Source organism: Orussus abietinus, unplaced genomic scaffold (genome assembly GCF_000612105.2).
Source record: "Orussus abietinus isolate OABI.00-Male unplaced genomic scaffold, Oabi_2.0 scaffold485, whole genome shotgun sequence".
Classification (NCBI taxonomy): domain Eukaryota; kingdom Metazoa; phylum Arthropoda; class Insecta; order Hymenoptera; family Orussidae; genus Orussus; species Orussus abietinus.
In genome coordinates this window covers 30,752-53,273 of record NW_019394742.1, presented here as the reverse complement: position 1 = coordinate 53,273, position 22,522 = coordinate 30,752, and the positions used below count along the sequence as shown (strand labels likewise).

The following is a 22,522-nucleotide window of genomic DNA, read 5'->3' as shown; positions in this document are numbered from 1 at the left end:
AAGGAAATACTTTATTTGGAGTGTGTACGATCCGGAGACCGGTGGTCGACTGACTCTTCCATAAGAAATTGAAACGGCGTCCGTTTGGCCAAGGCAATGCCGTACTCGACACCTTACAAGAATTAGAATTTTGACGGGGCACTACAATATTATGGACACAATAATGAACACTAGGTTTGCGGGCGTTTTTTATATACCTGTTTCTACGAGCACCCGTCAAATTGGCGGGTAAACGAAAACACGCATTTTCTTTAAAGAATCGACTTATTCAAATTAAGTCCGTATTAAACAACCCTAGGCTTTACGTTTAAATAAATGATTAATAAGTAAAAGGTCCTTTTTTAAAAATTATCACGGAAATGATTGGAATGCTCGTCCTCTCATCCTCGGAGTCGCAACTAGAAAGAATGCGCATCCTTTTCTTGCTACGACACCCTTTCAACAAGTTTTCCTCTTCACTATCCGAAGATCCTTCTATCTCTCCACTTTCAATGCAAACTTTCACTCTCATCTTCGCCTTACCCTCCCTGCAACGAAGCAAATATATATGGATTGTTTATGAAATTAGCTAGTCCGTCAATTAGACGGGTTTCGTAGAGATAGGTATACTACATACAGATTTCAATAATTAGAAGGCTTAGGAAAAAATAATTGCGTGTACAAATTCTTCGGATGAAATGATTAATTTACGATACAAAAATGGGTTAAAATTAATGCTATGGTTTTTTCGGTATTTCCTTTTGAAGTTTGAATTCCGTCAAATTGACGGGTCCCGTAAACCTAGTGTTAAGAGAGAATGGTACTATTTGAAAAAATCCGAGGTAACCGTGCTGCCGCGTAACGACAACAAGTGGCGACATCTGTGACATACGAAGCGCCATTGTTGTGTTATGCCGTGATAGCCACGGCACTGTAATTTTGATGCCAAGCAATCCAGTAATATCAAACGTTGAAGTCATCGGGCGTTAAGTCTCAATATAAATTTCATTCTTCACGTAATAAAATATACTTCATGTAACGCAAGCATGGTTTACACGTCTTTTCGCGACTGTCTTCGATACCCAAAGTTGGCTTTCCGTGACGGAGGACGTAAACAAACGGAAGGGAGTGGGAGCAGGACAGAAAAGAGCCTCAAAACGTCCAAGGATGAAAAAGTGCCGATATTCGTCCCCGTGCCTTTACGAAAAGATGCGTAACCCATGCTTTTGTTACATAACGTACCGTGTGTACCATTGAAGAAAGTGTCTTTTACTCCCTACGTGCTTGCGATACTCGTCTTCGGCACGCAAACGGGCACTGTTAGGTCCCTACCTAACATTTTATTTTAAGTAATATTAAGAAAAGGACTAACAAGGAAACATTCCCAAGTGTCCGCCCCCGATCTTAATGATTTTCATACATGTTGAACAACACAAAAATCTAAGAGACACGTGTTTTTTTATATCTGCAATGGTCCACATTTAAGGGGTGAAACAACCCCCGAAAGTTTAGCGAAAAATCGGTTTTATAAATATTTTTGTAGGAGCAGTGGAGACATTTCGACGAAACTTTGCATAAACGTATTATGTATAAGGACGGGGACAACGCAATATTGTTCAGCAATGTTGCACCCCCTCAAGGGGGTGAACTACCCTTCAGGTGCCATTTTTTTGTAATATCCATTAAACAAGCACTCCTACTTAAGTTCCACTTACGCGATGTGATTGCTCGCAAAAAATGTTTTACGCGAATCGACTGATTTGAAGGGGGTTTCACTTCACCTTAAAGTGAAGTGAACCACGTCGAGGAACTTGATCGACGTCGATAAAGAAGATTTTTCTAAATACCTACGTCGCCGACGTTCGTTTTTATAGTGACAGCTGTGTCGGATTATATTGGGCATTGTACCAAAAAGCATACGCCCCCTGTCGTTTCGGACAATAATTATAATGAAATCGATGTAAAATTCCAGAAATCCTCTGAATTCATGCTTTCTGGGGCCCCAATTGACTGCAGAGGGACCCCTTGCGCCATCTGTGATTTCCAGGTGAATTAAATTTTCACTCCGAGACCTCGTATCACCATCGTTTTGGCATAGAAGCGCATACAACACTTTTTTTGCCTTTATCCCGTTCAAATGCGAGTTTATCGATTACCAGAGTGTTCTAAATTGTCGCAAAATTGTCCTGACCCTTTCAATTCTCATATCAGAGCCTTCGATAATTGTATATCGATCGAAATATGAGAGCTCGACGGCATTTTGGTTCTAGTCTGGGCTGAGTTAACAAATTGGTTTAAAAAATCCAAATTTTTCATGTGTCAGGACAATTCTTAGATGATCAGGATTGATGTGTCCAAGTTTCGGACAGTTTGGCCTAATACCCTTAAAAAAAAGCGTTGTATTCGAATTGACTGATTTGAGGGGGGTTTCAGTTCACCTTAACGGATTTAATCTGTGAAATTTTCAGATTTTATCCATAACGTAGGTTTAATGTTTCCGAAAACGATAACCTGAACAGAGTGAATATCTGTATTATCAACAGATATTTTTTGTTGCTCCTACTGTTTTATAATGCTTCACATATAGCAATTTTATCCGTGTCAATATTAACAGCCTTTTTCAGCTGCATTTACAGATGGCTCTTACAGAAATCTTTCTGCTAACTGATCATGTGAGAAAGTAAGAGTAGCTGAATTAATTGTTTAATGGGACATCTGTAACTTTTAAGCTCTTATTTTCCTCCGTGTAGTAAATTTCAAGATTTAAGTGAAACGCTCTATTTAATGACGATCTTTGTCCGAGGTGAAAATGATTTTCGAATGAAAAACTTTCGTAATTAATACAAACATGGAACGCCGTCGTATCGCTTTAATAAATTTATACATGTTAAGGTACAAACAATGTTTTACTTTTGGAAACGCGGGAATTTTTAATATTTTGCTTTACGTAGTATCGTGCATCGATCAACTCCACTTCCAAATGGTTTTCAACATTATCATGGACGTCGTCATACGTTGTATTGAAATTATTTGCAATAGTAATTTACAAAATCAAGTATTTAAGATGTCTACGTATGTACATAAATCCATTAATTCTTAAATTCTTTCAATTTTTAATATTTCGTTTTATGTAAAATCGCACATCGATGAGCTCCACTTTCAATGGTTTGCAACATTGTCATACGTTATATTGAAATTATTTACAGGAGTATTTTTACAAAATTAAGTCTTTAAGACGTCCACGTACGTACATAAATCAACTAATTCTTGAATTCTTTCAATTTAGCGAACAAAGATTATGGGATACTTATAATCGATAAAGATGAGAAAAATGGTTACAAGAATGCTTTACTTCTGAAAATGTGGGAATTTTTAATATTTTGTTTTATATAAAATCGCACATCGATGAGCTCCACTTCCAATGGTTTTTCAACATTATTATGGTCGTCGTCATACGTTGTATTGAAATTATTTGCAGGAGTAATTTGCAAAATTAAGACTTTAAGATGTCTACGTATGTACATAAATCCATTAATTCTTAAATTCTTTCAGTTTTGTGAAGAAAAATTATTGTTTACTTTTGAAAACGAGGGAATTTTTAATATTTCGTTTTATATAAAATCGCACATCGATGAGCTCCACTTCCAATGGTTTTCAACATTATTAATGGTCGTCTTCATACGNTGGTTTTCATCATTATCATGGTCGTCGTCATACATTCTATTGAAATTATTTGCAATAGTAATTTACAAAATTAAGTCTTTAAGATGTCTACGTATGTACATAAATCCATTAATTCTTAAATTCTTTCAATGTTTAATATTTCGTTTTATATAAAATCGCACATTGATGAGCTCCACTTCCAATAGTTTTCAACATTATTATGGTCGTCGTCATACATTGTATTGAAATTATTTACAGCAGTAATTTACAAAATTAAGTTTTTAAGATGTCTACGTGTGTACATAAATCCACTAATTCTTAAATTCTTTCAATGTTTAATATTTCGTTTTATATAAAATCGCACATCGATGAGCTGCACTTCCAATGGTTTTCATCATTATCATGGACGTCGTCATACGTAGTATTAAAATTATTTGCAGGAGTAATTTGCAAAATTAAGACTTTAAGATGTCTAGGTATGTACATAAATCCATTAATTCTTGAATTCTTTCAATTTTGTGAAGAAAAATTATGGTTTACTTTTGAAAACGCGGGAATTTTTAATATTTCGTTTTATGTAATATGGCACATCGATGAGCTGCACTTCCAATGGTTTGCAACATTGTGAAGGACGGCGTCATACGTTATATTGGAATAATTTGCAGGAGTAATTTACAAAATTAAGTCTTTAAGATGTCTACGTATGTACATAAATCCATTAATTCTTAAATTCTTTCCATTTTTAATATTTCGTTTTATATAAAATCGCACATTGATGAGCTCCACTTCCAATGGTTTTCAACATTGTCAAGGACGTCGTCGTACGTTGTATTGAAATTATTTGCAGGAGTAATTTACAAAATCAAGTCTTTAAGATATCTACGTATGTACATAAATCCATTAATTCTTAAATTCTTTCCATTTTTAATATTCCGTTTTATATAAAATCGCACATTGATGAGCTGCACTTCCAATGGTTTTCATCATTATCATGGTCGTCGTCATACATTCTATTGAAATTATTTGCAATAGTAATTTACAAAATTAAGTCTTTAAGATGTCTACGTATGTACATAAATCCATTAATTCTTAAATTCTTTCCATTTTTAATATTCCGTTTTATATAAAATCGCACATTGATGAGCTCCACTTCCAATGGTTTTCATCATTATCATGGACGCCGTCATACGTTATATGAAATTATTTGCAATAGTAATTTACAAAATCCAGTCTTTAAGATGTCTACGTACGTCCCTAAATCCACTAATTCATGAATTCTTTCAATTTAGCGAAAAAGCAAAATGGTACACTTATAATCGATAAATATGTTAAGAATGTTTCCAAAAGCGAATAATGAAAAGACGGCGTAGAATCGCGTCCGTTGGCTCATATCGTAGGAGCGTGGAAACCGCTAGGGAAAGAAAGTGCCCAAGTCGGTAAAAGCAGGAAGTGGCAACGCGGGAAGAGTATCCAGCTCGCGAAGTAAAAGCTCTTTCCCGTCGCGTCTGTAGAGCGCGACCACGGGTCGGCGGGAGGGCGAAAAGAGGAACGGCGAGAAAAACGCGCGGCAAGGAAACCTCTACCTAAAAGTTGACCTCGAGAGTTTCAAGGGTAGAGAAGGGTTCGGTCCGCCCCTCTACCGCGACTGCGCGGCGCTTTGGCAGCGGCGAGCGGCCATCGGCGTCGGCTTCGGCCAAGTTCGGATCGGTCCGCCCGGATTCCCAGCAGGCGGAAGGCGACGTTGCGCGATCTCTCCGAGCCGCGGCGGCGATGGCGGTCTCCCGCCATCCCCGCCGGGCGAGCGGGGCGCCGCGATTGGCCGAGCGGGCCGCGCACTCCTTTGTGGAGCGGCCGAACGAGAGCGCGAGCCGGCAACGCCGCCCGCGCGCCGCGTCGGTTGGAAGGAAGACTGCGCCAGAGAGGCGGAAGAGAGACGGAGCGAGGCCCCGTCGCCCGAGAAGGGCGCGCAGGAGAGAGCGAGAGAGAGAGAGAGAAAGAGGCCCAGCCGGTCCGTCCGGCAGGCTAACTCGTGTGCGCGGCACATCCGTGTGAATCGTACCGAAGGATACCGGAGGTTTCCTTTGACGTTGTCTCGTGCGCGTCGGCTCTCGCGGTATTCGGCTTAGTGGGCAGGCGTGGCGCGAACGACGCGTACCGGGAAGAGTACCAGTGCGGAGGCGCACGTGCGTCATTAACGTTCGGAAGAGAGAGTGACACGCGTCGCGGAGACGTCGACGTGCCTCAGCGCGGCGTGGCGTTGCGGCGGCCGGAGAGAGAGATAGAGCGAGAGAGAGGAAGAGGGAGCGAGGGAGAGGCCGAGCGAGAGAGCGAGAGAGCGAGAGAGAGAGAAGGAAAGAACCTAAGGCCAGCCGGGGGCGGCGGGGAAGGGACTTGCGCCGGCTGCGCGGTAAAACGGACCCGACGCGGAGCAGCGCGCACGCGCGCGAAAGAGACGGCCAGAGGCGCCCCGAGTGATGCGCGAGCGAGAGGGAGAGCGCTCCGCGGGGGCCGGGGAGGCATAGAGCGAGCGAGAGGGAGGATACCGGGAGACGCGGACGTACGCGTACCGACCGAGACCCGGAGCGAAAGAGAAAGAAGGCGACGACGCGCGAGGAAGCGAGACGGTCCTACCGAATTGGAAAAGGTCCCGAGCGCGACGGAGAGAGGCGATCGCCCGTCGAGTGGAAGGGGCACGCCGCCGAGGGGGAGTCCCTCCCCTCCCCTGCCGCCCGCCCGCCCCCGAGCGAACCTAACGAACGTTGGAGCTAAGCGCGTCGAGTAGAGGCCGCATCCCAACGTAACGTACATATCTCCGCGTATAGACGGAGACCGGGAAAAACGAAACGCGTGTGGACGCCCGCGGGCCTTGGACGCGTCGGGCCATCTGCCGGCCAGTGATATCCGTCAGGTATCCGGGGTGTATCCGGCGTGTATCCGGCGTGTACGTCGGGTGCGGTAGAGTGGCACCGGTGGGCGAGCTCCGGGCTCGGCTGCGGGGTGCGCGAACCACCGTCGCCGGTAGATCCGGACGTTTGCCCGTCGCCTCTCCTTCTGGCCGTGTGTGTGTATATATATATACATATATANATATATATACATAAGGGAGAGAGAGAGCGGACGATAGGAGAACGATAGCGTGATATTCCCGGAGAGGAAGGGGGAGCGAGAAAAAGGCGGGAGAAAGAGAGAGAGAGGGAGAGAGAGAAAGAAGGGGAAAGGAGTGAACGGTGGAGCTCGCGGGGTTGTCGGGGGCCCGCGAGAGCTACGAGCTAGGTACACGCGGGTGCGTACCGGAGAGGGGCCCCTTACGGATGTGACAGAGAGGTCGACGCGTGTGCGTGCCGTGGGGTGTCGTTGCCGCGAGTGTGGCGGAGATTCCTGGGCTCGGTCCTCGGCATAGCGCGCCGGCTACTCTGACGCGGGAACGGATCACGTCGGGTGACCTGTGACATGTCGGAGCACCATCGCGTTGCCGGTGGTTGGGCCACTGCGAGCCCGCAAAGCCGCGAAGACGGTAACGCCGGTCCCGTCTGGTGGCCTTCGGGCCTTAACGCCGTCTCCCCGGAACAGCAGCAGCAGCAGCAACAGCAGCAACAGCAGCAGCAGCAGCAGCAACAGCAACAGCAGCAGCAGAATCATCATCAGCACCTGATGAATCAACAGTCGCCGCAGCAACAGCTGTCGCCGCACCACCAGGAGATCGTCCGGAGCACCGCCGCGGCGACGCAGCAGCTCTTCTCCTACAAAATGGCCTCCAGCTTCCAAAACCCAGCGACGACGGGGACACAGTCGAGCGTCTCGACGTCGACGCCGGTAGGCTCGTGTATGCGGGGAGGTTACGACTACAGACTCGGGGCATCCGGGGGTGGGGGCGGGGGGGGAGGCGCCCCTACCGCCCCACCGGGCGTTCAGTGGTGGTACCCCGGCGGCGTCATGGACGCCGGCCAAAACAACATGCACCAGCAGCAGTTGCAGCAGCAACAGCAGCAGCAGGGACAGCAGCAGCAACACCTATCGCCCATTACTACGCAAACGTCCACGCCCCCCGTTATGTCCCCGGTACGTTTGGAGATCGAAATCCCCCTTTCCTCCTCCCCCCTACCCGTTGGGCCGTCGCTCCGTCGTAGCGCGCCCTGCCCCACCACCGCCAACGATCCGCTTTTTCCGTCACCCTCCTTACCCTCCGCGGGACGCGGGGCCCCTCCTGCTCTGCCGTCCTGGCGTTGAGAAACGCTCGTCCCTGTCGCGCGTAGTTGCGCGTTGTCGCCGAGGAGTCGAGGAACCGAGGAGCCGTGCTCGATTTCGCCCTCGACCCGTGCGCCTCTGCCGGGTCGATCGGGAAGAGTAGCCGGAATTCGGTTCTTTCCCGGGTTTGGGAGGAGTAGCTGGAGTTCGGTTCTCTCCTGGGTTTGGGAAGAGCAGCCGGAGTTCGGTTCTCTCCTGGGTTTGGGAAGAGTAGCTGGAGTTCGGTTCTCTCCCGGGTTTGGAAAGAGTAGCTGGAGTTCGGTTCTTTCCCGGGTTTGGGAAGAGCAACCGGAGTTCGGTTCTATCCCGATTTTTGGAAGAGCAGCTGGAGTTCGGTTCTTTCCCGATTTTGGGAAGAGCAACCGGAGTTCGGTTCTCTCCCGGGTTTGGGAAGAGTAGCTGGAGTTCGGTTCTCTCCCGGGTTTGGGAAGAGTAGCTGGAGTTTGGTTCTCTCCCGATTTTGGGAAGAGTAACCGGAGTTTGGTTCTCTCCCGGTTTCGGGAAGAGCAACCGGAGTTTGGTTCTCTCCCGATTTTGGGAAGAGCAACCGGAGTTCGGTTCTCTCTCGGTTTTGGGAAGAGCAACCGGAGTTCGGTTCTTTCCCAGTTTCGGGAAGAGCAGCCGGAGTTCGGTTCTCTCCCGATTTCGGGAAGAGTAACCGGAGTTTGGTTCTCTCCCGATTTCGGGAAGAGCAACCGGAGTTCGGTTCTTTCCCAGTTTTGGGAAGAGCAACCGGAGTTCGGTTCTTTCCCGATTTTGGGAAGAGCAGCCGGAATTCGGTTCTTTCCCGGTTTTCCCGTCGGTTATCTCTCTACCCCTCGAGGGCGAAGGCCATAGCGCCCGCTCCGGGAACCATGGCCGGGGAGCGAGGGAGAAAGAGATAGGGAGAGAGCGAGTGAACCGGCGAAAGGGGAGGGAGGGAGAGAGGGAGAGTCGCGCACGAGCGGTCCGCGCCCTCTACGTTCAGCGCTCCGCGAGTCCGCCGACCGAGCGACGAACGAGGAGCCTCGACCTCTCTCCATGAACTCTCCGGGTCTCCTTCTACCCGAGAGGGAACCTTGCCCAGGATCGGTGCACCATCTTTGCCAGCGGACTGCCAGCACGATGGTATCGTAACCACATTTATGCCGCGAGAGAGAGGGATCCCAGAAATACGTCCTTTCTCTTTGCGTACACGTTTTTCCTTCTTTTCCTATTTTTCCTATTTTTTCCTTGTTTTTTTTCTTTTCTACCGACATTTTTTGACACTCGATCCCTATGCATATACCCCTCCTGTGCTTCTCTCGCTATTGATTTCGGTGTCGCCGTTGTACACACGCACCCCCCCTCTACCCCTCGTCATCCGTTCGTTTCTCCCTCTTTCTCTCTTCCTCTCTCGCGCGCGCGCGCGCACGCACCCGTCATGGACTACACCTGACAATTGTCCGACTGGAATCATTCGACATTTAGCCCCGTTTTGAGCTTATTTGCGTCTTATGCCGGCTTAAAAATGACTATTTCCAGTCATCGGTCTTGACGATTGCTTTGTCTCCTTAAGGTGATGTGAAAGTGACGTCGAAGAGGCTTTGTTTGTGAAACTTTTCTCCCAACTCGGTTTACCGAATAGTTTGAAACTTGACAACGTGAATAGGAAGACTATAAGGAAGGTCCTGACACTCATGAAATTTCAATTATTTTCAAATTTGTTTATAGGTATTTTAAAAATCGTTTATAAAAAATGACATTTCGAGAGTTTCAGATCCTACCCTAGGGTCTCCGTATTCGTTTTAAAGTATGAAACGATTTGAGACATCCAGTTCGTAGAAAAATTTTATAAACGATTGACTCCTCGGATGCCACCTTCACATCCCCTTAATTAATGGAAAACGTGATGGCTAATCCCGATTGCTGGATTTTAAGGTGAAGCGAAACCCTCTTCAAATCAGTCGATTCGAATACAATACTTTTTTTTTAAGGGTATTACACCAAACTGTCCGAAACTTTGACACATTGATCATCTAAGAATTGTCCTGACACATTCAAAATTTGGATTTTTCAAAAGAATTTTTTAACTCAGCCCAGATCAGAACCAAAATGGCGTCGAGCTCTCATATTTCGATTAATATACAATTATCGAAGGCTCTGATGTGAGAAACAAAAGGGTCAGGACAATTTTATGACAATTTATAACACTCTGGTAATCTATCGACGTCGATCAAGCTCCTCAACGCGTTTCACTTCACCTTAACGTGAAGTAAAATCCTCTTCAAATCAGTCGATTCGAATAATACACTTTTTTTTTAAGGGTATTGGACCAAACTGTCCGAAACTTTGATACATCACTCCTGATCATCTAAGAATTGTCCTGACACATTCAAAATTTGGATTTTTTAAGAAAAATTGTTTACCTCAGCCCAGACTAAAACCAAAATGGCGTCGAACTCTCATATTTCGATTAATACACAATTATCCAAAGCTCTGATGTGAGAAACAAAATGGTCAGGACAATTTTACGACAATTTAGAACACTCTGGTAATCGAGAAACTCGCATTTGAACGGGATAAAGGAAAAAAAAAGTGTTTTATGCGCTTCTATGCTAAAACGATGGGAATACGAGGTCTCGGAGTGAAAATTTAATTGACCTGTAAATCATAGATGGCGCAGGGGGTCCCTCTGCAGTCAATTGGGGCCCCAGAAAGCATGAATTCAGAGGATTTCTGGAATTTTACATCGATTTCATTATAATTATTGTCCGAAACGACAGGGGGCGTATGCTTTTTGGTACAATGCCCAATATAATCCGACCCAGCTGTCAATATAAAAACGAACGTCGGCAGTGTAGGCATTTAGAAAAATCTTCTTTATCGACGTCGATCAAGTTCCTCGACGTGTTTCACTTCACCTTAATGTTGAATTGAAGGGGGAGTTCTTTCTCGGCCCCTGGTCATGATTTTGTGATCCACTCGGTTAAAATTGGCAGTGGCGCAAGATGCCCTGATGACCCAAATAGGAACGTGTGGAATAACCTGTCTTTCTGACCAAAGAAGATATGGAATGAAATATTTTGGATGCTCTTTGCGAATATATCCTCTACGTCTGAAGTAATGTGAAGGTCCGTGCGTCCATTTTGTTTCTTTTTCGACTCGGTCACAACGGTTAAAAATTTCGATACCATCGGGCATTAAGGTGATGTGAAAGTGGCCTCGAAGATGTTTTGTTTATGAAGCTTTTCTCCCAACTCGATTTACCGAATAGTTTGAAACTTTACAACGTGAATAGGGAGACTATAAGGAAGGTCCTGAAACTCATGAAATTTCAATTCTTTTCAAATTTGTTTGACACTTGTGTTTAAAATTCTTTCGACTTAACACTGTTTCATATTAAATTTCTAACTGGAGTTATTATTTTCTACTTAGAAATAGAAGGGCGTAATATACTGCGCGCTCGCGTGGTTAACTAGGGACGTATTATACGTATATATACGCCAATTTTTCATGAATTTGTATAATGATAAAACCTAAATCATATTTTAGTAGAAAATTCGGTTAATATATGTACCCAGTTTCAATCGAGAAAATCCGTTCCTGCCAATTACAGAATTAAAAATGTAAAAATTGTTACAATTGACCTCTGTCTCCCCCTAGGTCATGTAGTATACGTAATATACACGTAGAAAACTACGTATACTTCAAAATTTGTTTAATTTCCAAGGTGGGCAATCTCCCTTGTTAGTTGATTTTTAAATAGATTTTATCCTAATTTTTCTTGGAATTTATTACATCACTTACCTAACGAAATTTTCATTAAAATAGGGTAAAATTCAGTCAATTATACCGGGTTTATAAAAATGCCAGTAGAAATATTTTCTGCGGGGTACTTTAATAAATAAATAAAAAAAATACTCATCTCACTCAAGTTCAAGCACACAAGGCGCGTTTTGCTCAACATGCTGTATTTCTAGTTTCTCGCTCAAATGTATTTGCCTCGAAACTCTAGTGAGTTTCTTGATATTTTTTTTTTCAGTTAAAACCATTTAAGGTTAAGTGAAACCCCCTTCAAATCAGTCGATTCGAATACAACACTTTTTTTTAAGGGTATTAGACCAAACTGTCCGAAACTTTGACACATCAATCCTGATCATCTAACAAGGAAACATTCCCAAGTGTCCGCCCCCGATCTTATTGATTTTCATATATGTTGAAGAACACACAAATCTAAGAGACACGTGTTTTTTTATATCTGCAATGGTCCACATTTAAGGGGTGAAACAACCCCCCAAAGTTTGGCGAAAATTCGATTTTTATAACAATTTTCGTAGAAGCAATGGAGGGATTTCAACGAAACTTGGTATAAACGTATTCTGTATAAGGACAGTGAAAACACAATATTGTCCAGAAATGCTACACCCTCCCAAGGAGGTTTTTTAAGGGTATTAGACCAAACTGTCCGAAACTTTGACACATCAATCCTGATCATCTAACAATAAGAATAGTCCTGACACATTCAAAATTTGGATTTCTTAACAAAATTTTGTAACTCAGCCCAGACCAGAACCAAAATGGCGTCGGGCTCTCATATTTCGATCAATATACAATTATCGAAGGTTCTGATATGAGAATCGAAAGGGTCGGGAGAATTTTACGACAATTTAGAACACTCTGGTAATCGATAAACTCGCATTTGAACGGGATAAAGGCAAAAAAAGTGTTGTATGCGCTTCTTTGCTAAAACGATGGGAATACGAGGTCTCGGAGTGAAAATTTAATTGATCTGGAAATCACAGATGGCGCAGGGGGTCCCTCCGCAGTCAATTAGGGCCCCAGAAAGCATGAATCCAGAGGATTTCTGGAGTTTTACTTAGATTTCTTTATAATTACTGTACGAAAACGACAGGCCGAGAATGCCATTTGGTACAATACCCAATATAATTCGATACAGCTGTCGATATAAAGACGAACGTCGGCAACGTAGACATTTAGAAAAATCGTCTTTATCGACGTTGATCAAGTTCCTCGACGTGTTTCACTTCACCTTAAGGGTTGGAATATCGCCTTAGGGGTTGTGCAAAAAATTCTGCAAAAATTGGGTTCTTCTAGGAGCAATTAATTAGCAATGAAATCTCCTTTGAGGAAATTAGTCTTTTCTCACCGTTTTCATGTTGCCTTGCTGCTACCGGCACTAGGGGTAGTGACATACCCCTTTAGGAGTGAGTAAAAAAATCGAAGTTTGGTTTTTTTGGGAACAATTAATTAGCAATAAATTCAGGCGTATATGTCGATTATCAACATTTTCTGTTTTATTGTTTTTATAATGTGGCAATGCCAGCTTAATATAAAACTGGCATCGCCTCAGTTTCAGAGGAATACATTTTTTGTTGTGCAATAAAATAGCAATAAATTCTGCAACAAATTTTATTGAGTTGTGCTTAAGTGGCAATGCCAGCTTTATGTACATCAAGTGCCCCACCGTCCGTTCCGGGACCTATCCCCTATATATATGCTACAATATTGATGTATGTACAGTAGGCACCCCCACATCGAAAATATGAAATGAAACCTATTGGAGAATTTAGTGCTTTTTTAGTGCTATTTTAGTGCTATTTTAGTGCTATTTTAGTGCTATTTTAGTGCTACAACCTCGATTTTAGTGCTCCGCCCCTTATACCGAACATCGGTGGTGGTACTGAGTAAACGTTCACTAAGCACCCCCACAGTGCATACTACGTTAAGGGAAAGATTCACGGAAAAAACGAGTATGCAGTATTTTAGTGCTATTTTAGTGCTCTAGAGATACCCAAGAGCCGGATCCGAAACATCACCCCTTTCACCCCAAAACTACCCCCGATCGTATAAGGGCCAAGAGAGAAGAGGTAGAAATAGTAACATTTTGCGTGTTCTCTTCTAGAATTATTTTGGTTCTATTTAAGTGCTTTAGGAATACCTAAGAGACGGAATCGAAACATCACCCCTTTTACCCCAAAACTACCCCTGATCGTATAAGCGCCAAGAGAGAAGAGGTAGAAATAGTAACATTTTGCGTGTTCTCTTCTAGAATTATTTTGGTTCTATTCAAGTGCTTTAGGAATACCTAAGAGACGGAATCGAAACATCATCCCTTTCACGCTAAAACTACCCCCGATCGTATAAGCGCCAAGATAGAAAAGGTAGAAATAATAACACATTTTGTACGTTCTTCTCTTGCATTATTTTGGTGTTGTTTAAGTGCTTTAAGGATATCTTGGGTATCCACAGAGCACATAAATAGCACCAAAATAATGCGAAAAGAGAACGTGCAAATTTTGATATTTCTACCTTTTCTGTCTTGGATACCCAAAAATAGGTGGGGGTGCTGAGTGAACGTTCACTCAGCACCCCCACCTATTTTCGGTATAAGGGGTGGAGCACTAAAATCGAGGTTGTAGCACTAAAATAGCACTAAAAAATCACTAAATTCCCCAATAGGTTTCATTCCATATTTCCGATGTGGGGGTGCCTACTGTACATACATCTAAAATCGAGGTTGTAGCACCAAAATAGCACTAAAAAATCACTAAATTCCCCCATAGGTTTCATTCCATATTTTCGATGTGGGGGTGCCTACGGTACATACATACAATATTGTCAATGTGCACAAATTCTGCGCCAGCGAATACACAAGTGATATATTATTCCGATTTGATTGCAGCATCAGATACAGCAGCTGCCGCAGCAGCAAAATAATCTTCAACAAAATAACGCTCAAAGTCTGCAGCGAGAGAACATGCCGAGGGGAAAGGCGACCGACGCAAAGCCGAGGGGACGGATGACCGCATATGCTTTCTTCGTTCAGACATGCCGCCAAGAGCATAAGAAGAAACACCCCGAAGAGAGAATCGTCTTCCAGGAGTTCTCCAGAAAATGCGCTATGAGGTGGAAGGTAAAGTATCCTATTCTTACGTTGTTGCTTCGATTCTCACTTATCGTCCCTCCTACTTTTGTCTCCTTTTACAGAAATTCTTGCATCCTTTCTTTACCGCTTAAAATTACCTTTGTAATTGCTTTACCTTCTCGACGTTGCAAAAAGTGTACATTTTTATAAATCTCATGGATGGGGTGTTTCATTTAAACCTCCTCTGTACACGGGGGAAAAATGTTTCGGACATTCGAGGATTCTTTACTATAGCGTATGGCAAAAGGAAAACATTGTGGAATGGATCGTTCTTAAGGTGAAGGGAGACCCCCTTCAAATCAGTCGATTCGAATACAACACTTTTTTTTTAAGGGTATTGGACCAAACTGTCCAAAACTTTGACACATCACTCCTGATCGTCTAAGAATTGTCCAGATACATACAAAATTTGGATTTTTTAAAAGAATGTTTTAATTCAGCCCAGACCAGAAAAAAAATGGCGTCGAGCTCTCATTTTTCGATCAGTATACAATTATCGAAGGCTCTGATATGAGAATCGAAAGGGTCAGGATAATTTTAAGACAATTTAGAACACTCTGGTAATTGATAAACTCGCATTTGAACAAGATAAGGGCAAAAAAAAGTGTTGTATGCGCTTCTGTGCAAAACGATGGGAATACGAGGTCTCGGAGGGAAAATTTAATTCACCTGGATATCACAGATGGCGCAGAGGGTCCCTCTGCAGTAAATTAGGGCCCCAGAAAGCACGAATCCAGAGGATTTCTGGAGTTTTACTTCGATTTCTTTATAATTATCATACGAAAACGACAGGTGGAGTATGCCATTTGGTACAATACCCAATATAACTCGGCAACGTAGGCATTTAGAAAAATCTTCTTTATCGATGTCGATCAAGTTCCTCGACGTGTTTCACTTCACCTTAAGGTGAAGGGAGACCCCCTTCAAATCAGTCGATTCGAATACAACACTTTTTTTTAAGGGTATTAGACCAAACTGTCAACAACTTTGACACATCACTCCTGATCGTCTAAGAATTGTCCTGATACATTCAAAATTTGGATTTTTTAAAAGAATGTTGTAATTCAGCCCAGACCAGAACCAAAATGGCGTCGAGCTATCATATTTCGATCAGTCTACAATTATCGAAGGCTCTGATATGAGAATCGAAAGGGTCAGGATAATTTTAAGACAATTTAGAACACTCTGGTAATCTATAAACTCTATAAAGAATTGATACAATGAAAATTAGAATTTGGAGATAGTTGATTCCAGCTTTCTATTGGCTTGGCAACTAAATGATTGCGGATTTTATTGATAGATGGTATTGAAAAACCCGCAATCACTTTCTTCCTAATCCAATATTTGGTGGTAATTACTATATACAGTCCAGGGCGGTATAGCAACAACGATAAAGAATTGATACAATGGAAGTTAGAATTTGGAGATAGTTGATTCCAACATCCCTATTGACTTGGCAACTAAACGATCGCAGATTCTGTCGATAGATGGTATTAAAAAATCCGCAATCACTTAGTTCCCAACCCAATATTTGGTGGTAATTACGAAGAATTGATGCAATGAAAATTAGGATTTGGGGATAGTTGATTCCAGCCATCTACTGGCTTGGCATCTAAATGATTGGTAGTTATTACTATACTATACAGTCCAGGGCGGTATGGCAACAACGATAAACAATTGATACAATGAAAATTAGGATTTGGGGATAGTTGATTCCAGCCATCTACTGGCTTGGCATCTAAATGATTGGTAGTTATTACTATACTATACAGTCCAGGGCGGTATGGCAACAACGATAAACAATTGATACAATGAAAATTAGGATTTGGGGATAGTTGATTCCAGCCATCTACTGGCTTGGCAACTAAATGATTGGTAGTTATTACTATACTATACAGTCCAGGGCGGTATAGCAACAACGATAAAGAATTGATACAATGGAAGTTAGAATTTGGAGATAGTTGATTCCAACATCCCTATTGGCTTGGCAACTAAACGATCGCAGATTCTGTCGATAGATGGTATTAAAAAATCCGCAATCACTTAGTTCCCAATTCAATATTTGGTGGCAATTACTATACAGTCCAGGACACGATGCTGAGCAACGTATTCGTTTCATTTCCTGTTTTCGATCGATACCTAAAAGATACCGATCTACGTTAAGAAGTTACTAAACGAGCATAGTAATGACTGAAACAGTCTCTAACGAAGTATTACCAGGCAACCCCATCTCCCTGAATTACCATACGATATGGGAATGATTGCTAGAAATTCAAGAAATTCTGATAATTCATTTTTCTCCGTGTACGACTAGAAGAAACTCCATCTTATACAACTATCGAAGTTGGTTGAGACTTTTTTTTAGATGCCAACCTTGGTTACAGACTGCAACCAGAGTTGGGCGTCAGTTGGACCACAATTCTTTCAAGATATGATAAACTTAAAATTAATATATATAAATGTAACGGCAACATTAGAGCGAATAAATATTGAAGTTAGAATTTTCTATCTCTATATCCTTTTCGGAACGTTCTATACTCTTCATCGTGTTCAGGTTAACGATATCGTGGATTCTTTTATGATTAATATTATCCTTTTATAATTTAAAATCTTTGAATTGCGATTTTTATTTTTGGTACATTTCCTTTTCAAGTCAAATATCCAGAAAGAATTGTTGGGTATAAATTAATAGTTCTAGTTCCATGTACGATGGTGGACATGAATGCCTCCCCTGCAGATACGGCATCGCTTGTGCAGGATTGGAGGGCATTGATGTCTCCCAGTGTACGATGGTGGACATGAATGCCTCCCCTGCAGATACGGCATCGCTTGTGCAGGATTGGAGGGCATTGATGTCTCCCAGTGTATACGTAATATCATAAAATTATTCTCTGAAAGTCTTTAATTCTTTTCTAATTGACGTGTAAACTATTTTCAAAGTGAATGCAACTTGAAAATGTCCGGCATCGCTTCACTTCTTGAAAGCTCCTTTTCTTTCTCCTCTTTCTGCTTTCGTCTTCTAATATACATTTGCGTGAGCATTTGCGCATGCTACTTTCATTCTTCTTTATACATTTCTTTTTAGTTCAGACAAGTTAGAATATTTAGAAGAAATCATTTAGTGTTTATATTTTTTCAGATGAACTCTAAAGGTCGATTTACCCACATCCGATCCGTGTATGTATATAAAGCTGGAATTGCCACTTTAGCATAATTCAATACAATTTGTTGCAAAATTTATTGCTATTATACTAAACAAGAAAAAAGATGTTTGGCTCTTATACTTGTCCGAGAAATGGTGGCGATGTCAGCTTTATATAAAGCTAGCACTTCCACAATAAAAAAAAATTATTATGTAAATGTTCATCAATTAATTATATACCAGAATTTATTGCTAATTAATTGCCTGCAGGAAAACCATATTTCAATTTTTTTTGCCCACCCCTAAAGGGGTGAATCGCCACCCTTAGTACTGATCGCAGGACAGAAACATGAAAAACATGGAAGAATAGAACTATTTCTTTGCGTGGGAATTAATTGCTAATTAATTGCTCCGAGAAGAACCTAATTTCGAATTGTTTGCATGCTGGGGTGACATAAGAGGGGTTGGTTTACCATCTTAGGGGTTGTGCTAAAAATTGGTAATTAGGTTCCTCTCGAAGCAATTAATTAGCAATTAATTCCCACGCAAGAAATAGTTCGATTCTTCCATGTTTTTCATGTTTCTGTCCTGCGATCAGTACTAAGGGTGGCGATTCACCCCTTTAGGGGTGGGCAAACAAAATGAAATATGGGATACCTTCCTTGTTAGCTCTCCTCTGAGACTTTTGCATGTATGTAATTATTTGTTTGCTTTCTAGACTTCAGATTCTGCATATGTGTACCAGACTCCATTCGCCTTGTATACATGTATTTATCTACAATTGCATACCATTTTCGTAAACTATTCCCATAAGTACATATTTCCTCTGTTTCTACCTACCCCATACCTCAAACTCCTATGCCAACGTCGACTTTACAACGCCACTTACTAAGTACACTTTTTCTGTTCAATTTCCCTATCTTAAACTGTTCCGTTACTCCCAAAATTGTTTTAAATATTCTCTGACTTTAGCAGTCGGGTTTATTAGATTCTTGGAGAACCATGTACTGCATAACCTAGAAGCCCAAATGACGCTATTCTTGCTTACTCAACTCTTTCGCTTTCGTGTGCTCACACCTTATTCTTTTTTCTTCTTTCTCTCCTTCAAGAAATCATTTTTCGCCTTTCCTATATTACTCTTTACATACTTCTTCAATGTCTTCAACATCTTATATAAACTGTCTGAACTTTATTCCTAACTATCATCGTGTGTGTTGGGCGCGCGCGCGCATGTGCGTGTATGTGTGGGTGGGTGTGTGTCGTACCCAATTTGTAGAATTCAGTTTTTCGTAATTCTTTCCTATATTATTCTTCATATACTTCTCCAATGTCTTCAACATATTATATAAACTATCTGAAGCTTATTCCTAACTATCATCATGTATGTGTGGGTGGACGCGCGCGCTTGTGCGGGTGAGTGTGTGTCGTACCCAATTTGTAAAATTCAGCGTTTCGTAATTCCTTCTTATATTATTCTTTATATACTTCTCCAATGTCTTCAGTATCTCATATAATGTATCCGAGGCTTATTCCTAGGTATCACCATACATATATGGCGTAGCCAGATTGTAAAATCCGGCGTTTTGCAATTCTTTCCTATATTAGCCTTTCTTATATTAATCTTCATATACTTCTCCAATGTCTTCAACATCTTATATAAACTATCTGAAGCTTATTCCTAACTATCATCGTGTGTGTGTGGGTGGGCGCGCGCGTGCGTGTGATGAGTGTGTGTCGTACCCGATTTGTAAAATCAGCGTTTCGTAATTCTTTCCTATATTATTCTTTATATACTTCTCCAATGTCTTCAACATCTTATATAAACTATCTGAAGTTTATTCCTAACTATCATCGTGTGTGTTGGGCGCGCGCGTGTACGTGTTTGTGTGGGTGGGTGTGTGTCGTACCCAATTTGTAGAATTCAGCGTTTCGTAATTCCTTCCTATATTATTCTTTATATACTTCTCCAATGACTTCATCATCTTATATAAACTATCTGAAGTTTATTCCTAACTATCATCGTGTGTGTTGGGCGCGCGCGTGTACGTGTTTGTGTGGGTGGGTGTGTGTCGTACCCAATTTGTAGAATTCAGCATTTCGTAATTCTTTTCTATATTATTCTTCGTATACTTCTCCAATGTCTTCAACATCTTATATAAACTATCCGAAGCTTACTTCTAGGTATCATCGTGTATATATGTCGCAGTCAAATTGTAAATCCGACGTTTAGTAAAACGCCTAGCCGTTTTATAAAATGCAGCCGGATGGTCAAATCTTTGTATACTTTATCGTACAATCCGGCTAGTCATTTTTTTAAGCGACTAGGGGTTTTATAAACCGACCAAGAAGTCACCAGCTGCTCGAAGAATGGAACGTTCCTGCAACGATTTAAAAAAAATTAAATTTTTTGCAATTCTTTTTCTCGTGCAATAAATTTTGCAACAAATTTTATTGAATATTGCTGAAGTGGCAATTCCAGCTTTATATACATATTTTATGTTACTTAATAATTGTTTTTTATTGTGACAGTGCTAGCTTTATATAAAGCTGACATCGCCACCATTTTTCGGAAAAGTACAAGAGTAACAATTTTTTTCTCGTGCAATAAAATAGCAAAAATTAGCAATAAATGTTGCAACAAATTTTATTGAATTGTGTTAAAGTGGCAATTCCAGCTTTATATACATCTTTTATGTTACTTAATAATTGTTTTTTATTGTGACAGTACTAGCTTTATATAAAGCTGACATCGCCACCATTTTTGAGAAAAGTATAAGAGCAAACATTTTTTTCTCGTACAATAAAATAGCAATAAATTAGCAACAAATTTTATTGAATTGTGATCAAGTGGCAATTCCAGCTTTATATACTTTATATATTTTGTATTGGCTCCAAGTCTCATATAACACGGTTTCACCCAACACGGCATTTTCTAAAAACATATCTATCGTGTTATTGAAGGGTTACCTGTATGCCTGAAGTAATAACAATAGCACTTCAGCAATAATGCGTACAAATGCATGTGAATTATTGAAATAATGTAATGATATTAAGGTAGAATGATTGTGTAGAAAATTGCATGTATATTCTCTATTTTACAGACTATGTCAGACAAGGAGAAGAAGCGCTTTCACGAAATGGCTGAGAAGGACAAGAAAAGATACGACGCCGAAATGCAAAATTACACACCGCCGAAAGGAGAAAAAACGACGGGCCGAGGAAAGAAACGTAAACACATCAAGGATCTTAACGCCCCTAAGAGATCATTGTAAGTGCCACTTTCAACAACTTTCACAATTTACCGTGTCTTTCAAATTTCAAATCCGTTACTGTTTCTATTTTGTAGTACTTAACCTAAATGTTCCCGATCAAATTGAGAAAAGAACAGGCAGGGAGGGACCTTTTGGAATAGTCTTACACGGAAAGTATCCCAGGTCGATCTCCCCGATTTCATTTCTTTTATNGCAGTTAAAAAAAAATACGTATCGCATAGTTTTTAGTCTATTATAACATATTATAAAAGAAATCAAATCGGAGAGATCGACCTTCCTTGTCAGAATAATAGCTCAAAATAAATGTTTTGAAAATATTGCAACGAAAATATTACACAAAATGTCTTATATTAGGGGTACCCATAAGCAATTAATTTATATAATGTCTAAGACACCTCTCACTAGGAAAGTATCCTAGGTCGATCTCCCCGATTTCATTTCTTTTATAATATGTTATAGTAGACTAAAAATTAAACGACACGAATTTTTTTTTATCTGCCACTAAACACTTTAAGGGGGTGAAACCACCATCCAAAGTAAGGCATGTCAAGGGGCGATTTGGCAGTTTCACTCACACAAATTTATATTTTTTAACCAATCCACTTGGAAAAGCTTTCTCATAACGAGAAATGAAAAATATAATTTTATCAATTAAAACAAAAATTAAGGAGTGAGCCACCCCTCACGGACCTTACTTTGGATGGTGGTTTTCTCCCCTTAAAGTGTTTAACGGCAGATAAAAAAAAAATACCTTTCGCGTAGTTTTTAGTCTACTATAACATATTATAAAAGAAATCAAATCGGAGAGATCGACCTGGGATACCTTCCTTGTCAGAATAATAGCTCAAAATAAATGTTTTGAAAATATTCCAACGAAAATATTGCACGAAATGTCTTATATTAGGGGTATCAATAAGCAATTAATTTATATAATGTCTGAGACACCTCTCTAGATTAAAAACCTCTAGATTAGATAAGACACCTCTAGATTAAAAACTAAACGACACGTATTTTTTTTTATCTGCCATTAAACACTTTAAGGGGGTGAAACCACCATCCAAAGTAAGGCGTCAAGGGGCAATTTGGCAGTTCCACCCACAAGAACATTATTTTTTAATTGATCCACCTGGAAAGCTTTCTCATAACGAGAAATGAAAAATATAATTTTCTCAATTAAAAAAAAAATAAGGGGTGAGCCACCCCTCACAGGCCTTACTTTGGATGGTGGTTTCACCCCCTTAAAGTGTTTAATGGCAGATAAAAAAAATACGTGTCGCTTAGTTTTTAGTCTACTATAACATATTATAAAAGAAA

At 41.2% G+C, this 22,522-nt stretch overlaps 1 protein-coding gene across 1 annotated transcript in view; it reads left to right on the top strand.

Moving 5' to 3' along the window:
* The first annotated feature begins 6,764 nt into the window (after nucleotides 1–6,764).
* LOC105703422 (high mobility group protein DSP1) overlaps nucleotides 6,765–22,522 on the top strand; it is a 23,579-nt gene continuing 7,821 nt past the window's right edge. The window contains exons 1-3 of the mRNA XM_023433150.1: nucleotides 6,765–7,701; nucleotides 14,552–14,782; nucleotides 21,038–21,204. Of these exons, the coding sequence (XP_023288918.1) occupies nucleotides 7,093–7,701; nucleotides 14,552–14,782; nucleotides 21,038–21,204 (1,007 nt within the window). The 5' untranslated portion in view covers nucleotides 6,765–7,092. The remainder of the gene's footprint in view (nucleotides 7,702–14,551; nucleotides 14,783–21,037; nucleotides 21,205–22,522) is intronic.